At 48.7% G+C, this 19877-nt stretch overlaps 1 protein-coding gene across 6 annotated transcripts; it reads right to left on the bottom strand.

The window, feature by feature from the left end:
* Positions 1-762: 762 nt before the first annotated feature.
* Positions 763-19268, bottom strand: LOC102445242 (putative pleckstrin homology domain-containing family N member 1). 6 transcript variants are annotated; one of them, XM_075906259.1, is made up of 12 exons: positions 18833-19264; positions 17863-17941; positions 16795-16854; positions 15775-15921; positions 11513-11599; positions 9683-9755; positions 8956-9092; positions 5583-5729; positions 4482-4568; positions 3179-3254; positions 2163-2265; positions 763-1395 (listed from the first exon to the last, which is right to left on the bottom strand). In XM_075906259.1, the coding sequence occupies exons 1-12, from the start codon at positions 18919-18921 to the stop codon at positions 1371-1373; spliced, it is 1110 nt and encodes a 369-aa protein (XP_075762374.1). In that variant the 5' UTR covers positions 18922-19264; the 3' UTR covers positions 763-1370. The 6 variants fall into 6 exon arrangements, with proteins under 6 accessions (XP_075762374.1, XP_075762373.1, XP_075762376.1 ...); XM_006127111.4 differs by having other exon boundaries at positions 764-1395; positions 2189-2265; positions 18833-19250; XM_075906258.1 differs by lacking the exon at positions 2163-2265.
* Between the last annotated feature and the right edge of the window lie 609 nt (positions 19269-19877).

The following is a 19877-nucleotide window of genomic DNA, read 5'->3' as shown; positions in this document are numbered from 1 at the left end:
CACCTTTTGTAGGGTCAGGAAGGAATTCCCCCCCGGGTCAGATTCGCAATGTCTGTGGGGAGGTTTCACCTTCCTCAGCAGCATGTGGGTCACTAGGATTATCTTACTATCACATTTCATTATTTCCCTGTCAGTTCTGGGGATCTCAGGCACTGGAGTTCCCCCTAGCCGTTGCCTGTGTCACACACTAGTCTAGTCTCCTATGGGCTGTGATATGCTGGTCTCATTCTGCGTGCTGGGTTTAGTGTGCTGGTGTGGATAGCCCATGCTATAGGCCAGCCTAGGGTCTCAAAGTGTGGTCTGCCACCATCTTGCAGGCGGGCTGTGGGCTAGGGCCTCACCCCCTCTGCAGCAGGGAGCCTGCATTGGCATGTTTCCCCCAATGCCCACGAAGTTAGAGCACCAGCGCTTCTTGCTGTGGGGGGAGGGAACGGGCCAGCTGGGGGAATGGCAGCGCAGGAAACTGCTCATCTGGAGGCTTTCTCTGCTGCTCCCATTGGCCAGAATCACAGCCAATGGGAGTAGTGGGGAGCTGTGCCTGGATGCAGGAGGCGGCATAAAGCCAGGTAAGTGCATCCCATCCCCCTCATGCCTAGTCCCATCACCCCCATTGCCCTCACACTCACCCCCTCTCACCGAGACCCCCACACCTTCAGGACACTCCTGCACCCTCCCTTTCACCCAGATGCTCCACCCTGCTCCTGCACCCAACCTGCCTCCTGGTTAGACCCTCCCCTACTCCCACCCTGCTTCTGCACCCTCCCTCCCAGCCAGACCACCCAGCCTGCTCCTGCACCCATTTTGTCATCATCAGTGGTTGTCTGGTGGTCCACAGAAAGGTCTGCCTTGAGTGGATTTGAGAGCCACTGTCCTCAATGATTCGGCCCTTCTAGCCTGAAACACTCTGACTCTCTATCATGAATGCTCTTTCCTGCACAAGGCTGAGGCTTGGGCTTAAGGGTTTTATTCCTCATCTTTACCCAATCCCTTAGATTATTTCTCTCTCCAAGAAGCAGCAGCCAATAAATAAAGTGATCAAACCAGGAAGGCTTTCTCCCCCCTGGGATGATGTCCATGGGATTCCAACAGGCTGTGGGGAACAGCAGCTAATCTGTGCACAAATGGATAAGTCCAGCCAGGAATTGTACCCCACTGGGCAAGTTCAGACCAAAGTCTCCCAAATCAGCTTGCACAGTCCGAAGGTCCATTTCTAATTTTGCCAGTGGTGGGCTCCTTCCTGCAGCATGCTTAGACCATGCTTAGTTCAGCCTCCCCCACCAGCGCTGTCACCGGGTGCGAGCCTTTTCCAGAGGCTCCACAGCTCTAACGCTTCTGCGATTTCTTCGGTACCATGGGAGGTGGCTGGACAGTCACAGTGTCGAGGTTTTCCTCGGGCTGGAACAGATCAACGTCAGCAGATTAATGTCATGCTTCTGGGAAGACTTAAGGCACTTTTAAGATTCTAAGCATTCGGAAAAGGTTCAGCCAAGTTCTCAAGGGGCTCAGAGTGTTTCTACTTTTAAAACGTTGCCTCCCCCACATCAACTTTTTGTGAACCCCAAATATGTTCAGTGTATGCCAAGTGTCCCCCTCACATGCTCCACAGAGCGTAGGATGCTCTTAGTTGCTAGTGGTCTCTGCTCTTGAGGGCCAGCCGGAGAGGCTGATGTTAAACACACTGTCTAGTTAGACAAAGGTATTGTGATACCCCAGTGATGAATCCTTTGGGGAGAGGCTGAGTTCCAAGGAACTGAATGGTCACTCTGAGTGGTAAGTAGTTTTGAATCATGAGGGGGAAGGAGGTATAGGAGGCAGATAAGCCATAGAGAGCAGGGGTGCATAAGTCGGGAAAGACCCAGGTTAGAAAAGCAACAGCCACTTGAAGAAGGTATATGGAGATTAGGGAGGAGGAGAGTGGGGATGCTTCAGCCCAGATAGTCTGGATCTACCTCCCCCTGCCCACCATAGCTGGGTTGAAGTGGTCCCCTGGAGCGACCCCTGCCTCTGATGCACCCAGGCCTGCTGCGGACAGGGGCTGCTCCGGCTGAGCTAGAGTGCCCCTGTCTGTGGCAGGCCCCGTGGGGCTGGAGCAACCCCCTGCTTGTGGTGGGCAGTGGGCTGCTCCAGTCCCCACCCAGTTAACTGGTTAACCTTTCACATACCTAATGGAACCATGTCTGACGAGTACCTTTTGCAGGTGGAAGAGGCATTTTTCATAATCTTCTGCAGTGGAGCAGGTGACCAGGATTGGCTCCATCAGGCTTCCTGCCAAGAGAGTGGTGAGGGATGTGGGAATGGTTTGGTGCAGGAATGCACTCTTCTTTGCCCACCTACTCGCGTACGCTGGGAGAGGGCACAGGGATTCCAACTGCATCCCAGCAGCCAAAGAATTAACTTTCCCTTCTCTTCTCCCCTCCTCCCACCTGCTCAGACCCCTCACAGCAGCTGTACAGGGTGGAGTAATGAGACAGGGCTGGAGAGCAGATGGGCCAATCAGGGAACACACCAGGCCATAAAAGGCTGATAGCCAGAAGTAGGGGGAGTGCATTATGGGGGCAGAGGTGTGTGTGCATGCATGTGTGCTAGAGTGCTCCAGGGAATTGGGTGTAGCCTGAGCAGAGGGTATAGATAGGAGAGGAGGCTGATTTGCAATCTCTTGTGGTGGATTTATGCACAGGCTAAGCAAGATAGAGCTAGGGCCTCAGATTATGAGGAGCTTGGGGCCCCTAAATTAAAAAAAACAAAAAAAAACACCTTAGTTTTTAGTTGCATCCATGCCTCTGTACCAGTATATATGCAAATATAAAACTTGATTCTTTCTATTTTCATTCCCCTTTCTGTTAGAAGAACACACATTTTTTTGGTAATGCTGAGGGGTAATTTTAGGGCCTCAGCACATCTTAAGCTGGTCCTGGGTGGAGAAGAGGCAGGGCTCAGTTAATGATGAGGAAGAGGATTCTTTAGTGAAGCCAGCTGTAGCTCCACTTGCTCACCACAGCCTGGCCTGCCTAGTGTCCTCACCCAGGGCCATGTTAGCGAAGGCCTGGACCAACAGCCCAGGACTCCACTGCAATGTAAGGATCCTTCTAGCACAGGCTGTCTTCCCATATCTCCCCCCAATCAACAACTGGACATAGCTGTGATTTCATCTCTCTCCTCAATCAACAACTGGACATACCTGTGATTTCAAATTCTAGCCTTCCCAGCAGAGCAGACTTCTCCTTTGCCTGGATCCCGGCTAGAGGGAGTTTACCCTTCAATGAGAAAAGGAAAGAGGAAAATCCCTTCAGTGGACTGTCACAGGGCAGCTTCCCTCAATGAGCTCTCGAATGGAGAGCCTGCTGTACTATGTTATAGAAGTTGCTAGCACCCAGTAAGAGTAGCAGCCTGTATGTAGCTAGGCCTCGCGTGTTTGTGTCTGTTTAACAAATATGGATGTTTTGGACCCTGCTCTGTCCTTGTGGTCCCTCCATGTTGTTTTTATTGCACAAAATGACAAAGATGCAGCAATGTTCTTATAATTGCATGCAGTTCCTTGGAACGTATCTACCTTGGTTTCTGCAGTGCTGTTGTAGTGGGGTTGGTCCCAGGATATTAGAGAGAGACAAGATGGGGGAGAAGTGGATCCAAAAAAACCCTACAGACCCCTACTAGCTGACCCACCTTGTACTGTGCGTTCCCTGAAGGCTGAGCTCTTGGGCAGCCACCCAGGAGCAATTCAAATGCTGATTAGCAGAGCACCCACAGCTAGGTATTTTTGTTTCTGCTGGTGGTACACATTCACAAATGCCTCGGTGCACATAGAAAAACATTATTCTGCACATGGATGGAAACATTAGAGGGAACACTGATGTTAACCCAGGTTTGAAGTTTAGGAGTTGAAGTTGCCTCGAGCTTCCTGGGGGTTAGCTCTGAACCATGACAGAAATGGAGATCGGAGGCTGTTTGATACAATACCACACTGATTTTTTAAAAAGCGATGAGGAGTCCTGAGGCACCTGATAGACTAACAGATGTATTGAAGCATAAGCTTTTGTGGGCAAAGACCCACTTGACATTGATTTTTAAGGATTCTAACAGCTTGACTAGGAATTGCCAAGCCCTGAAGTCAAAGAAGAGAATGGGCTCTGAAGTAACCACGTCCATCTCCTCAGACTAGTGCAGGATTTCCTAATTGACTATTAAATATCCCAAGCACAGGGATTTCCACATCTGGGAGAAGATTCCCACCACCCTCCTTATTAGGACACATTTCCTGATACTCAGTTCAAGTTTTCCTTAGCTCAGCTGCATCCCATAACTCCTTGTTTGTCCTCCCTGGGCCACATAATCAACCCCTCTCCTTCCTTGGTGCTGACACCCCTCCACCACCTGTCGGGTGCTTCTTGGATTCCCCTCTCTCAGCTCTCATTGAACTGTGCTATGGGCTCAGTCAGTACTCTCTTTTCTGCAGCCGACCCCCCTCCTGCTTCATTATTTACCTCATACGCAATGCCTGCTCTCTCACTGTCTATGGAGAGGAAAACCAGATCTTCTGCAAACAGCACCAGCAGCCTTTCTACAAAGTTCTGCAGAGAGAAGCACATAGCTCAGTTTGGAGACAGCTCAGTTTGGAGACAGCAAAGTCACTAACTTTTGCCTAACAGCAACAGGGCAATCTTAGCTTGAAGGCAGAATGTGTAGTAATATCAGATGGGTATGAACAGAGACCCTACATCACAGGGTCGCTTCAAGCATTCAGTCGTCCTAATCACACACTCCACAAGCAAGTATTTTCCCTTTGTTTTGCAATAGCTACAATATAATATAACGGTGGAAGGTAATCTGTCGTGGTATGCTGAAGTGCATGATACGCTTCAGCCACTAGGTGGTAGAATGTGCCAAATACCTTATTAAGGCTATCTTTAGCCATACCAGGCAGAGCATTAAAGGATCCTAAGAACAACCCATCTGGTGTGTGTACGCAAGCTCTTTAACAATGGTCCCAAATCATCTGAATTTGATACTGTGGGGTCCTTTTTCACTAGCCTATTTGGCTGACACTTACTTCTTTCCTAATGATTCATTTAGGGTGCCCCGGCCCATGAGAATTCTGGAGATTTAAGAAAAGTTTTGCCATTTAAAATTGGGGTGAATCATTGACATGTGAAAATGTCTTGTGAACCAACAACCAGTGAAAACCATTTCCATTTGGGTCACTCCAATAATTTTGTTTTGACCATTTTGAAACCGTTCTTTTAATTTTGACATTTTCCCCTTTTATAAAATTGTGTTGTGATCTAAATTTACTAAAATTTTGAACTCAAAAGTCAATTAGGCTAAACCCCCCACTACCACCACCATCCTTTTTCATTTCAGAAATTTATGCTTCTCAAACAGTTTTGGTTTTTACACATTGGCACTTTATGATGAAAAACTGGCAGGCTGAAAAATGCCTGACCAGCTGTTGTCTCCATATGCACGTATCTAGTGAGGACACTAGGCCAGCTCAGTCCAGGGACTCAATGTGAACCCACACTCCAGATGCTTCCAGTCTTTTTATAGGGATCCCCATGTTTAGAGCAATAGATGCTATACGTTACCCCTGTGCTGACATAAGCCACTTGCACCATGGCAAGGTAGTGTATCGGTCCTAGGTGCTGGATGGGTTTCCCTTCCCACTTCAGAATGGTGCTGTAAGACAGATACTTCATCAGCTTCCGTTTCTTCCATGGCTCATCGCATGGGACCTTTACCGAGAAAGATCGGAATGCAATTCAGAAAGTAATAAAAATACAAGTATGATGTTGGTTAGAGGTCTGCGGGTGTTAGGAGAAAATGTCAGTGACTAAGTCTGTAGCATGGGACTTAAGAGAGCTGGACTCAAGTCTCTGCCCTGCTCCAGACTTAGCCATATAGCCACTCTGTACCTCAGTTCCCATCTGTAAAATGGGGCTTTTAACACTACTTTGCCTCACTGGGATGTCATGAGGCTAAAGATACAGTTTGAAAAGTGCTTGGATACTTACAGGAATGGGGTCCATACAAGTATCTGAGATAAATTTGCATCTGAAGCGAAACTTCCCCCAGGTTTGAGAGGGGACATTTTGTATGATGCGAGATTCTGTTTGGGGCCAGTGATAAAAATGGGTCTAATCTACGTGAGAATTTCCCTCCAATTCAAAGCGGTTTGGGTCTGGGGTTCTGATTCAGGCCTGTCTCTAAATGACATAAAAATAACTCTGAACACACACACCCCTGTTCATGGGGAGACTTGGAAGAAAAAAAATGTAGTCAAGATCGTTCTCGTCAACCAACCACCCCGGCCTCTCCTCTCCCCATGCCTGAGATCTTACATACTCCAAGTTGTCCAGTCTCCATTGCATTCTGTAAGCCAGAGGTTGGGAACCTTTTTTGGGTCAGGGGCCGCTGACCCACAGAAATAAATCAGTCAGCACCACACACAAGTGAGAAGCAAAGTGAGAAAGTCTCTCCCCACATTCCCTTGCACACCAGGGCCTGGGGGGTCCAGGTTGGTAGATTTTGTGTGCTCCAGCCCTGAGGGTGGGTGGCAGGGGGACTGGAACACTAGAACAGGCTCCCCAATACTGAGCCTCAGGGACCAGATCCAGGCAAGCCGGGGGCTGCATCCAGCACCTGGGCCTGAGGTTCTCCACCCCTGCTGTAAGCCCTCAAGCACAGCTACATTGTGAGCCACAGAAGCAAGGGGGACAATCAAGTGGTGCCTTGGTTTTCCTGCACAGGCAGGGAGTGAGCTTCCATCTGAAAGGGGGGACCGAGTGACAACCAGTTTGGGGGCAAAACAGCCACTCTCTGACCCTTTCCTGGAAGGGGAATAAATTGGTAAAGGTAAGGGAGTTACTCATTGGTTAGGTGGGCTTCCTGCATCTCACACACTAAAGACCTAGTGGATCATTGATTAGCAGTGTATTAATAGATGTACAGTATATGCAATAGAGATGCCAGTTTTGTAGGCCTGTGTGGGTGTAATAACCTTTGTATAACCTGTTACAAGTGGAAAAGTGTGAACAAAGGATCCTGGCAAAGAATAAGATCCAAACACCCTGTTATTGTGTTTTTGCCATGTTTAGTGAAAGCAAGGAAAGTCCCTTCCCCATAATAGGACTGCTAGGTTGTTATTGCTACGTAGGGGAATAAGCTCTAAACACGGCTGCGTCTAGACTGGCATGATTTTCTGCAAATGCTTTTAACAGAAAAGTTTTTCCATTAAAAGCATTTGTGGAAAAGAGCGTCTAGATTTGCGCAAAAGCACTTTTTGCAGAAAAGCGTCCGTGCCAATCTAGACGCGGTTTTGCGCAAGAAAGCCCCGATCGCCATTTTCGCCATCGGGGCTTTTTTGCACAAAACAGTTTTTACCTGTCTACACTGGCTCTCTTGCGCAAAAGCATTTGTGCAAGAGGGCTTTTTCCCGAGCGGGAGCAGCATAGTATTTGCGGAAGAACACTGACAATCTTACATTAGATCATCAGTGTTCTTGCACAAATTCAAGCAGCCAGTCTAGACGCAGCCTCAGGGTATGTCTGGGTAGATGAGGGTTGTAGACATAGTAAAATGAAGCGGCGATTTAAATAATCGCCACTTCATTTACATCAAAATGGCTGCTGCACTGTGCCGATCAGCTGTTTGTCATCACAGCGCGGGAGTCTGAACGCTCCACGGTCGACATCAGAAGCCTTTGTCGACCACCCCCATAAACCTCATCCCACGAGGCATAACGGGGCAGTCGATAGAGCCATGTAGGGTAGACATACCCTCAGTGTGAGCAATTTGTTTGGAATCCTTGGGTGTGTGAGGTAACTTGCGGGCCTGCTTGAATTGGTCACGAAATATCCTTATGTTACGTGGGTGTTTGGAAGAGAGGAGCCTTCACTGAACTTTCAGATGGTCACCCTGAGAAAGGAGTGAGGGACTAGGTTGGTCTGGGTTTATTGGAACCTTTTGTATTTAGAAACATGAAGACAGACTTTGTAGAGGAGAACAGGATGGAAAGCCCCTCTGCTTCTGGCCTCTGGGCTCTCTCAGGGGGACTGCCAGCCTCCTGGCTGGGCTTACCTTCTGGCTGCTGGCCCCAGATCCCAGGCACCCCTCCTGGCCACTGACCCCACTGCTGGCCCTGGTCACCAGGCTCTGCTGCTGGCTTGAGCTGGGCTCCCTGCCACCGTGCTGCTGGTTCAGCTCCATTCCCGCTCCTGGCGGATGGCCCCTCAGCCACTGGCCTGGCTCCACTCCCAGCCCTGGTTGGGCTCCTGCCTATTGATTGGCTCAACTCCCGGCCACCAGCCCATCTGCTGCTGGGCTCTCTGATCCAGGGGACCATGGATATTGCCGGAGCAGAGAATCCCAGACTAGAGAGGTTCAATCTGTAGTGTGTTTAGGTTTCCACAGCCTGTAATGGATTTGCGGTGCCCCCAGGGAGTACACTAATGTATTGCATGGGATTGTGTCTTCCTCTAGTCTAAGGCAGTGGTTCTCAAACTTCAATGCTTTGTGACCCTCTTCTAAAAACAAAAATTACTACACAATCTACGGGTGTGTGTGTGTGTGTGTGGGGAGATTTCAAAATCCAAAATCCAAGGGATTCAGCCTCAGATGGGGGAGACGGGGCAGGGGAGGGTCTGTAACCTCAGGCTTCTGGGACTCCAGCTTCAGCCTTGTCCCTAGAAAGTCTAATGCCAGTCCTGGCAACCCCACGAAAATGGGGCAAGATATAGTTTAAGAACCGCTGGTGATTCAGGTAGCACGAGGCAGCAGAGGTCACTGTAGCTGAGGGGCATGGTGTCCATAGCTCTGGCATTTTGCTGCTGGCCTCGGGGTGTTGCATCCTCACCTGGGGTCCCTTCATACGCAGGAGCCACTAACATTACTTGGCCCCCATCTCATGCCCTCTGAATCGCCTCCGGGCTTTACCCACCACCACCAGGAAGGCAGCCTCACCAGAAATTTAAGGATATTGCTGGGACAGGCTGAGCAGTGAGCATTGGCCATCTTGATATGATGCCGGGTGCTGAGAACCCAGATGTGGAACTCATCTGGACTCAGGCATGAGATGATCCTGGATTCTATCATGGACCCTGTGGAAGGAAACACACAGCTCTGGAATCCAAGAATGAAGACAGAACCGCCTCTGATGGGTAAATTCCTCCCAGCACCCTACAGATTCACAAGCTGGTAGCCAGCCTTCCAAGCATTTCCTGTGGGACCAGCTCTACTGCTGATGCTGAGGCCAGTCCATCCACCTCTCATGGCCAGTGATGGTGGGCTCTGGGCTAGCCCCTGTCAGAACTCGACAGCTGCCCTGCTCTACAGGAAAAGACACTGGCCTCTAAGAGGCGGGCTCACTGCTTTGAGGGAGCAAATTCACGATTTAGGGTGACTTTAGCAGGAAGGGCCAAATGACCTTTGGCTGGCTTGAGAATCAGTGGCTGCTGCATTTATATGTGAAGAATGAGAATCTCAATGTTCCTAGCCCCTAATCCCTATTGCATTCACTCAGCATGGATGCCCCTGTTTATGGGAAGAAGGATGAGGTGGTGTCTGGAATGAATGCAGAAGAGACAAGGTGCCCTCTTCCTTCCCCTCCCGCCCCCCCCCCCCCCGCCATCAAAATGGGATCTTCCATCCATTTAAGACTCTCATGGGCTTCTAGAGAAAGAAAGCTTACCAGTAATTTCAAACACGCAGCCTGTGTCACTTGGCACCTCCCTCACACTCATCCCTGCGAGAGGAATCAGGCCCTGCAGCAACGGAGAATTACTGGTAGAAAGCAACCATTGTGACTCTCTCCTCTCTGCACTCCCTCAGTGCTCTCTCTCTTGCACTACGCTGGCAAGTGACTGCACAGTAAATCAGCTCCCAGCAGTCTAACTCCCAACATGTCTGCACTTGCAAATGCGTGCTAACGCTGAAGTTGCTGCGCTCTAGGTAAACCACCTCAACAAGAAGCATAGAGCTTGAGGCACTTCAGATATAGCTCAGGGGGGCCAGAGTGGACACTTGATGTGTTGTGACTGGCCTCCGAAAATGGCCCATAATCCCTCAAGTCCCCTCTGCTCTTTGTTTGGAACCTGTCTGTCTGCCCCGCAGGCATGCACATCCCCCCTTTTAGAGCTCTGTTTTGGGAAGCTGGCAGGCTGTGCTGATTGGCTCCGAGACACTGAGCAAACCACCCAGGTGGAATGTTCCTGCTGTTGAACACAGAGGCAGGTGTGTGTGTGTGTGTGTGTGTGTGTGTGTGTGTGTGTGTGTGTGTGTGTGTGTGTGAGACTGACTGACTGACTGAGCCAGGGAAGGGGTGGGGATGAGATATCAGGGTTTGACGCTCCCCTGCTTCAGGGGGGTTGTTTTCTGTTGCTGTCTGAATTTACAAGACATCATGCTGACATCCCCCAAAAAACTCTTGTATCCCTCTGCCCCTCCCCCCTCACACATTCCACATCACACTCTTCTCCTTTCCCTGGACTTCTGCTGAAAAGCAGCTGTCCATGTAGCAGGATGAACACGTGATACTGACTACCCCATGTGGCATTGCAAACCCTTCCCAAAGCACTCTGGCCAGTTGCACAGTGGGACAGCTCCCACGATGCACTGCTCTCTGTGGCATTGCAAGAGTTGCTAAAGTGGACGTGCTCCCCCATCACAAGGAGCACCGTGTGGACATACAAGAGCAATTACAATGTGAGTAGCACTATAACTACCAACGCTTTACATCTGCCAGTGCAGAAATAGCCTCAGTCTTGCGCTTTCACAGCTAGACTCTACTCCCCTCATAGACAGTGTTTCCCTGCCTCCTGACAGCTGGTTCCCTTCTTCAGGAAAATGAAATGCCCTTTCAGCCTGCCTCTTCCAACGGAGGTGGTGTCACCTTGTTGCTAGAGCACTAGACAGGAATTCGGGAGATCTGGATTTGATTTCTGGTTCTGCTTTGGATGAGGCATCTGTAAAATGGGGGAGATGACACTGGCCTTTGTGGAGGCTCTGTGGATGAAGTCGAGCTATGCTTTGAGATCTAGGGATGGAACGTGCTTGGAAGAATGGGTATTGCTATGATTCAGCTTTGCCGCGAGGTGTTAAAAGGCTCCATTTTCTAACGCATATACCTTCTGTGTCCCTCCCCCAGCTGCCCCTTGCTTTGCTCTACCTACCGGTGTGGCTTATCCCATGTTTTGGGCAATGCGGCCCCACCCCTTTGATTTCTCTGCTGTAGCTTGTATTTGTATACATCTCCAATGTCCTTCTCTCCCTCCTGTCATCTGGTCCCTCCTCACCATGCCCCAGTGATGGTCAGGTCTGGACTCTCTGATTTCCTCTGCTTTGGAGTCCTCTGGCATGGAGCTCTCATTCTGTAGTTAGTTTTCTAGCGGAGCCCTTGTTCTGATATTTAGTTATTTGTGCCACAGATGTGCAGCGAAGGGGTAGCTTGGTGTTGTCTTGGTTGCCAGGGCTCCAATGAATTGGGGCTTTACACCATACAAGGGGGCACCTTGTGCTTTACCTGGTAGGTAAATGTCTTCTGCATGTGATCCACCGATAGAATCAGCAGCTGGAAGGAGAACAGCACGAGGTACCGTTCCGACATCTCCTGCGGAAATAGGGTTTTATTATCACCAGCAGCCAAAAATGTTAAGATATGTTTAAAATAAAATATGACAGAGATTAAATTTCCCCCTGCTCTTCACCTTACTCGTTCTGCACTCCCACCCTATTTCCTGCGTCCCAACATGAGCACAGTTCCAGCAGGTCAGTTTGGGCAAGAGATGGAGAAGGGAGCTTATGAGCTGAGCAGTGTTATATGCTGGGTAGCCCAGGGTGAGTCAAAATTCAGGCAACGCGCTACTATTAATACATCGATTGCCATTCTATAGCATCTTTCCTCTGAGGACCTCAAAGTGCTTTTCAACTACGAATGAGCTAAGCACCATTCCGCGGTGAGACAAGGTATGATTTATCCCCAATGTAGCTGCCTTTGTTCACCTTAACTTCCCTGACAGTGCCTGTGTAGATGTGACCTGAGATATCAGCCTGAGGTTTTCTCAGCTGGCCTTCTTTCAGCAGCCACCCCATGCAAATATTACAGAGAGATAATTTACTTGTCATAGTTATTGGAAGAAGTGGTCCCTTCAGTTCAATACCACAGCAACAGGGAAAAAAGCTCTAAGGTTAGTCTAGAAATGTTTTTTGTTCTTGAAACAATGTAATCCAAAGATGTACCTCTCTCTCTAGCTCTCTCTCTCTCTTTGTGGGTATATCTACACTTGCAGCCTAATTCAAAATAGGGCTGCAAATGTAGGCATTCGAAATTGCAAATCAAGCCCTGGATTTAAATATCCCATGCTTGATTTGCATCTTTTCGGCCGGGCACCATTTTTTGAAATTGACGAGTCTGGAATAACTGTCTGCGTCTACACGCGGCAGTGAAATGGGCGTTTGAAATAAAGCCCTATTTCGAAATACCTGTTATTCCTCCTGCAATGATCTTTAACAGGTATTTCGAAATAGGTCTTTATTTCGAGTGCCCATTTCACTGCCGTGTATAGATGTGGGCAGTTATTCCGGTCTTGTCAATTTAAAAAATGGCACCCAGCCGGGAAGATGGAAATCAAGCGCGGGATATTTAAATCCCAGGCTTGATTTGCAATTTCGAATGCCTACATTTGCAGCCCTATTTTGAATTAGGCTACAAGTGTACCCTGTGTGTGTGTGTGTGTGTGTGTGCGTGTGTACTAGAAAGCACCACCACCTTTTTTTTCTTTTTTCTTAAAATATTTCAAAAAATTCTTTGGGCATGGATATTTCCATTTAAGCACACACAAAAAAAATCAAAATAACATTTTGAATTAAAAATTTCAACCGTTTCTAAAACACTCATGTGAGACCTGCCCACCTCTAGGAGGGTGTGTCTAGACTACATGCCTCCTTCGACGGAGGCATGTAGATTAGCCAGATCGGAAGAGGGAAATGAAGCCGCGATTAAAATAATCGCGGCTTCATTTAAATTTAAATGGCTGCCCCGATCTGCCGATCAGCTGTTTGTCGGCAGATCGGGGGAGTCTGGACGCGATGCCCCGACAAAGAAGCCTTTCTTCATCGACACAGGTAAGCCTGGTTGGCTTACCTGTGTCGATGAAGAAAGGCTTCTTTGTCGGGGCATCGCGTCCAGACTCCCCCGATCTGCCGACAAACAGCTGATCGGCAGATCGGGGCAGCCATTTAAATTTAAATGAAGCCGCGATTATTTTAATCGCGGCTTCATTTCCCTCTTCCGATCTGGCTAATCTACATGCCTCCGTCGAAGGAGGCATGTAGTCTAGACACACCCTAGGTGACATCAATGGGAAAAACTGAATTTTTATCCCCCGTTATCAGTCCCAAGCCCCTCCCAGAAAACTATGGCTCCAATCCTGCGCTGGGAGTTATAGATTCCCAGGCCAGAAGGAATGGTTGTGATCATGTAGCCTGGACTCCTGCATAATAAAGGCCAGAGAATGTGTTAGAAAAACATCTAACCTTGATTTAAAAATGGTCCGTGATGGAGAATCTATCACGACCCTTGGGAAATTATTCCAGCAGTTAATAAGTCTCACTGTTAAAAATTTCCATCTTATTTCCTGGGGGAGTTTGTCTAGCTTCAACTTCCAGCTTTTGGATTGTGTTAGAGCTTTCTTTGCTAGAGTGGAGAGCTTGTGATTAAATATTTGTTCCCCACATAGATACTTTTGGATTGTCATCATATCACCCTTTAATCTTCTCTTTGTTCCGATAAATAGATTTAGCTCTTTGAGTCTGTCACCATAAGGTAGGTTTTCTAATCCTTTAATCATTCTTTGGCTTTTCTCTGAGTCTGAACCCTCTATGATTTATCATTTTTCTTGAATAGTAGTCACCAGAACAGGGTATGTCTATATTATAGTGTTTTTTTCAGAAAAACTAACGTTTTTCTGAACAAACTACACTTACGTCCACACTGCAATCGCGTTCTTCCAAAATAAAATGAAAAGAACAGAGGGGTTTGTCCGACATTGGTAAACCTCTTTCTAGGAGGAAGAAGCCTCTTTCTGAAAGAGCTCTTTCAGAAAACAGTGTGTGTGGACGGGGATGAGGCAGTTCTTTCAAAAGAAGAGGAAAGAGGAAAAAGCACAGGTGCCCTGCTGGCCATTCCACTCATAGTAAGCACAGCTTACATGCGAGATAGCATCCACTCAGTCTGGATGCTATTTTTCGAAAAAGCAGATCGCTTTTTCGATGCACTTTTGCATTGTGGACTCTCTTTTGGAAGAAGTTTTTTTTGGAAGATCTCTTCCGAAAAAAGGTTCTTCCGAAAGAAGTCTGCAGTCTAGACATAGCCCCATAGCAGCACTTGCACCCATGCCAAATAGAGGTGAAATAACCTCTCTCCTCTTACTTGAGATTCCCTGTTTAGGTATCCCAGGATCATGTTAGCTCCTTTTGGCCACAGCATCTGGCGCTCATGTTTAGCTAATTATCTACCATGATACCTAAATCTTTTTCAGAGTCCCTGCTTTCCATTCTGGAAGTATGGCCCACAGACTTTGTTTCCAAATACATACGTGTATATTTAGCCATATTAAAATGCATATTGTTTGTTTGCACCCAATTTAGCGTGTACTATGGAGCACTCTAGATCCGTAACCTGTCCTCTTTATTATTTATGTCACTGATGATAAAAATGATAAATAGGGCAGGACCAAGAACTGATCCCTCGAGTCCCCATTGGAAACAGATCTGCTCACTGAAAATTCCCCTTTTATGCAATGCTCAGGTCCTTAACTCAAATAAGTTTGGTTTTTCTTCCTTTAAATCATTGCTCTGGGATGGGGCTGGGCATGTAGGTTCATTATACGGGCTGCACCAGGGAGAGAGGACAACCCCAGCCCTCCCTCCTGCAGCAGCAAGTTGGGGCCAGGTGAGAAGCACCTCTCCATGGTCGCTGCAGTGGGCCACACCCAAGGGAGGGGTGTATGTTCCCTGGCTGGGAGAAAGACAGACACATAAACAGGCAAACTCTCTCAGATATATAATAGACATTTGTCCCTTTCTCCACCCTTGGCCCCTGCCAGCCCAGTGGGGTTATAGCTGCCCCAATCCCCATCTCTGGCCCCTTGCTGCCCCCCTGTGGTCATTCTACAGTATAATGGTCCCTCTTACCAGATCCCTCTATTTTAATTTTATGAGAAACAATCGAATTCCAGGCTCATCTCCTGTCCTGGCACAACCAAACCCTGACTTTGCTTTAAGTTAGGATAAGAGGAAGTTGCCTACCAAATTTGGTGGTCCTAACTCTTATTATTTAGGAGACATTCTTGCACAAACAGACTCACAGATGGACAGACAGACAAGCAGACACACGTTTCTAAAATGTATAGTAACAAGATTTTCAGACCTATCTGCTAGCTCACTTTTAATCCATGTAATGTGTGCCATGTACATTTTACATGATTCTAGTTTTTTTTCATCACAAAATCATGGTAACCATCTGGCAGAAGTCTAAGTATATTACAATAACATTACTGCATTCATCAACCAAGCTTATAATCTCATTAAAAAGATATCACGTTAATATGACAGAATCTATTTTCCACAACAGCATGATAGCAGATCCAGCATGATAGCAGGTCAAAGGCCCAAATTACCCCAGTCTTTCTGCCCCTACCATTTAAAAATACAATGGTTTCTCCATGCATTTTGGAAATCTTTTGCTAAAGAGACTGAAGGTGCAGATAGGGTGAAGATGGTTACCTCCATATGACAGGTGCGCATAAAGACCAGCGAGGACCATACTATTTCCCCAAGGGAGTGGATGCTCTCCCCTTCCCAGCCAGCAATGGGCTGTGCGAATAGGAAGTTCCTTAGTTCTGCCCGTGTTCTCCCCCACAACGCTGCTGCCTGGAAGCAAAAAGAATGCCACGCAAGTGTCTGTATTAGCCTGGTGGGAAGTGTCCCGAAAAACACACAGAAACTAGAGTTGGAACCAATTGTGTTTGGATGTAAGGTGGAGGCCCTTTAAATTGCCACTGGAGTGCTGTGCTGCACAGTCCACCTGGCTCTGAAAGCTGGGGAGGGGTGCATGACACGTTCCAGGTGGTGGGGAGGGCTGGCTACCTCTGGCTCCGCCCCTTCTCCCTGAGGCCCCACCCCTTCTGGGAGCACAGAGCTGCCCCCCCCCCCCACCTTGCCCAGGGGCCTGGTGTGGCTGTCAGCTCTCCTTAAAGCATTGAACTGAGACTCGGGACACTTGGACTCAGCTCCATAGGGAGGCGGGGAGCCCAGCTGGGGGAGGCAAGCCCCAGGTCTGCTGCTTCCACCCAAAGCCCTGCCCCTGGAATCAAACCCCACCTACCGCAGCCCAATCCGGGGCTGCCCTGCTGAAGCTCCAGCCCCATCCCTCTCCAGCAGGTAGGGGGAGCCGGGCTGTTCCTCCCCAGGGGTCAGGGGAAGCCAGGCTTCCAGGTCCTGGCCCCATCCCTCCCCAGCAGCCAGGAGAAGCTGGACTGCTGTGCTGTAGCACCAGCTTTCCCCGGTTGCAGCCCCAGCCTTAGGCGGTCAGGCACGTAGGCCATTTTGGGAAGACTGTGCCTTCCCCTACCTACATTACTGACCGCCCATGTTCCGCTCCCAGCTCCCGCCACTCACCTGCAGTGAGATGTCTCTGTGTACAATGGGGCGAAGAGCATTGCGAGGTGCTCCTGCGGAGAACACCTAGCACCTGACTCTGTTTGTGGCCTGCCCCGACACAAATCATAATGGCATTGGACTCACCTGTGGGTTCAGCGCTCTGATCCTCCCCTGAACATCTTCGTCTTCATCTAGTATCAGGTTCTGTGAGAAACAGCACAGGAATGCATGTGACTGTGTACAAATGAAGGAGAAAGTCCTGTCTGCACCCTGCGATAACGAGAACGGTTCATCACTGCTTGGGGCTCAGAGCCTATTAGACTTGCCAATTTGAGTTGGATGTATTCCTGGAGATTTAATCACATGACATAATCTTTAATGGAAGATTAATCTTTCATTCCTGGAGACTCTAGGATAATCCTGGTTGGTTGGGAACACTAATGCCTATCCATGTCATGGGCTCTAGCACTGTTGTGAGCAAGACACGAGAAGTCATTCCTCCGCTCTGCTCTATACTAATTAGGCCTCAACTGGAGTATTGTGTACAGTGTGGTTGCGTATACATGCAAATAAATATGCAACTAAATGCAAATAGCTTCTTTCATACTGGTGGGCATGAATACAAAGATTAAGCCTTAAGCTGCGGCACTGGACTCAAACATGGCCAGTGTGAGCCTTTCAGCACTTCTCAGGCTCTGCCCACAAGACTAAGTAGCCAGCACTTCCCACAATGCCCCGACACTCCCGGCACCTAACCCTGGAGGCTAGAAATGCCGATGCCCTGTACCCGTCTCTTCCAGCCAACCCGTTCGCTTGCGTCTTTCAATGCTCACCCCACCTAGGCGATGCCTCGCCGTTGTGCAGCGTGTTCCCGGTGGAGGCCGTGTTCAAAAGATCCCACCCAGGGGCCACATGTTGAGCCCTGCATAAAAGCAAACCCCACCGCGGGCTGCAAACCAACAGGCCGCAGGCCGAGTGCTGAATAGCCCTGATCTAGATGGTGCTTGGCCCTGCCGTGAGGGCAGGGGACTGGACTTGATGACCTCTCAAGGTCCCTTCCAGTTCCAGTATTCTATGATCCTATGATTTTTCTTGAGTGGCAAAGCCTAAGTGGAAATGGTGCTGTCATGCTCTGCTTAAATAAACAGGCCTAGACTCACCTCCCGGTCTCTACCCAGGCCTTTTGACTTGTGAGACTCTGCTTATACTCACACCTCCTGTCTCTGTTGTGATCACGTGGTCCCTGAGGTGGAGGGAGCTTTCACTCTGAGCTTCTGAGATAGACCATTTTCTGCAGTGAAAGAGGAAGGGAGAAGAAAGTGAAGATGACTAGGAGAGATTCCTTTATTCACTTGTTCTGTGATATTTCTCTATGTTGTCACATGGGCAATAAAGTTAATTGAATGTTCGGGCAGGAGACTCATTTCTGATATGGCTGTTCCAGCTTTTTACTGCTAGAAACAGTCCAACGGGCTCTAGACAGAATGCAACTTCTGTGCTGTCAAAAGGAATGGAAGCCTACCCAAACTGCTCCGGAATGTACCTGGTCTGTCCTGGTACAATGCACCGGAACTGCTGCTTGTATCTATATAAATATCCCAGACTATGGGGTCTGTGCTAAGACATTTGGTGCGGGCACACCATTTTGTGTAAAAAATGAATCTCCTGCAGAAAAGAGGAAGAGGGAGGAGGAAGTACCTGAAAATCTCCCAGACTGTAGAGAGTTACAGGTTTAAAATACGCCACTTGATTTGTCTGAATATGTTCCCCTCTTCCCATACCACCTTATGGAGCTGTTCTGAATTTTATTTAGGCTATGTCTACATGGCACGAAAAGTTGTTCTTAACTCAAGTTAAAATATTAGTGAAAACACAGCAACTCCACTTTTACCATGGGTTAGCAGCTTGCGGTCAACCCCGCGTTCCCCTCTTGGCTTTAATGTGATCTGCTCCCCTGGGTTAAAAGCCAAATTGCCGCATCTTTGTAGCTTTCGAAGGTGGGTTAGCTACTCTGAATTAAGAACACATCTTTCTTTGTAGTGTAGATGTAGCCTCAGCACCACTGGGCTCCCTCTGAGCTTTGGTGAAAGGGCCATGTGAGATGATGCCCGTTCACCTCTGTGCACCCCGCAAGGAAAACTAGCCCCTTCCAAAGCCCCAGATTCAAAGCCACGCTGCCTACCTGCTGCCACCTATTTCCAGCAGCTCCACTTCATCCTGCCGTGCCCCTGCAGATGCAGCCTGCCGGGCACTCACGCTGCAGCAGCCCATCACTAGCTCCCCACGGCAGGGCACCTTCCCTCAGCTGCTTCCGTCCCCGGAGTCAAGTCCAAAATCCGAAGTTGACAGGCCGACCTGGACTCTAAGAAATGGTCAGTGAGCAGGAGGAGAACGTACACGTGGCAAGACGGAGAGAGAGCCGAGCTCTTCCGCTTTCTACTGGTTAAGAATGTGCTTGGGTTTAGAGGCAACAACATCTGAGATGTAAAAGTGTTTCCTGTCAGTGGGGTTGCAAGCCTTCCCTCTCCCTTCCCCCAGTGTCACAGTGTGAAGGAGATGCAGGGGGAGATATGCAGCTGTGACAGTTTGGCTGTGAAGCACCACTCAAAATAAAGCAAGAAAGTGATCTTCAGTGGACACCCGGAAAGATGCCAAGGGGCTCAGCAAACCCAGCTGTAGAACTAGGAATCACTTGATGAAATGGAGGATTTGGGGACACGTTTCTGACTGGGGGGCTGGGACAGGGCTAAAAACCAACACACGAACCCGCTGATCATTGAAGCACCAATTATTCCCCTTTCCTCCCCATCCCCCGCCTGGCTCACCTGGACCTGATTATGCCTAATTAGTGCATAAGAATGGGCTGGGGGAGGACTAAAGATCTAATTAGCCCACTAACACCGAGGGGCAAAGAGGGCACAGGAAGGATATACTGACTAGCAGAGCCAGAACTAAGGCCAGGTCTACACTACTGGAGAAAGCTGACTTAAGATATGCAACTTCAGCGATGAAAATTGTTGTACTTTGAGTCAACTTTCTGCAGAGTCCCAACTTCCCTTACTCCTTGTGACTCCATGGAGAACTGTGGTAGGTAACATCAGCAGTCAATTTAGTAGGTCCTTACTAGACCTGCTAAATCAAACTCCTGAAGGTCCATCTCCGAAGGATCACTCTCCAGGTCAGTGTAGACCTGGCCTTAGAAGGATCTCTTAGAAGGATCTCTCCTC

This window comes from Pelodiscus sinensis, chromosome 23 (assembly GCF_049634645.1).
Source record: "Pelodiscus sinensis isolate JC-2024 chromosome 23, ASM4963464v1, whole genome shotgun sequence".
NCBI lineage: Eukaryota > Metazoa > Chordata > Testudines > Trionychidae > Pelodiscus > Pelodiscus sinensis.
The sequence above is the reverse complement of the archived record's forward strand: the minus strand, read 5'-3'. Positions and strand labels throughout refer to the sequence as shown.

Coding starts and splice junctions, on each gene's coding strand:
- LOC102445242 (XM_006127111.4), bottom strand. CDS start 18,921: ATGGGCTGCTGCAGCGTGAGTGCCCGGCAGGCTGCATCTGCAGGGGCA. Junction 16,855..17,862: donor TCACAACAGAGACAGGAGGT/GTGAGTATAAGC, acceptor TGTTTCTCACAG/AACCTGATACTAGATGAAGA. Junction 1,396..2,188: donor GCCTCTTCCACCTGCAAAAG/GTACTCGTCAGA, acceptor GATCTGTTCCAG/CCCGAGGAAAACCTCGACAC.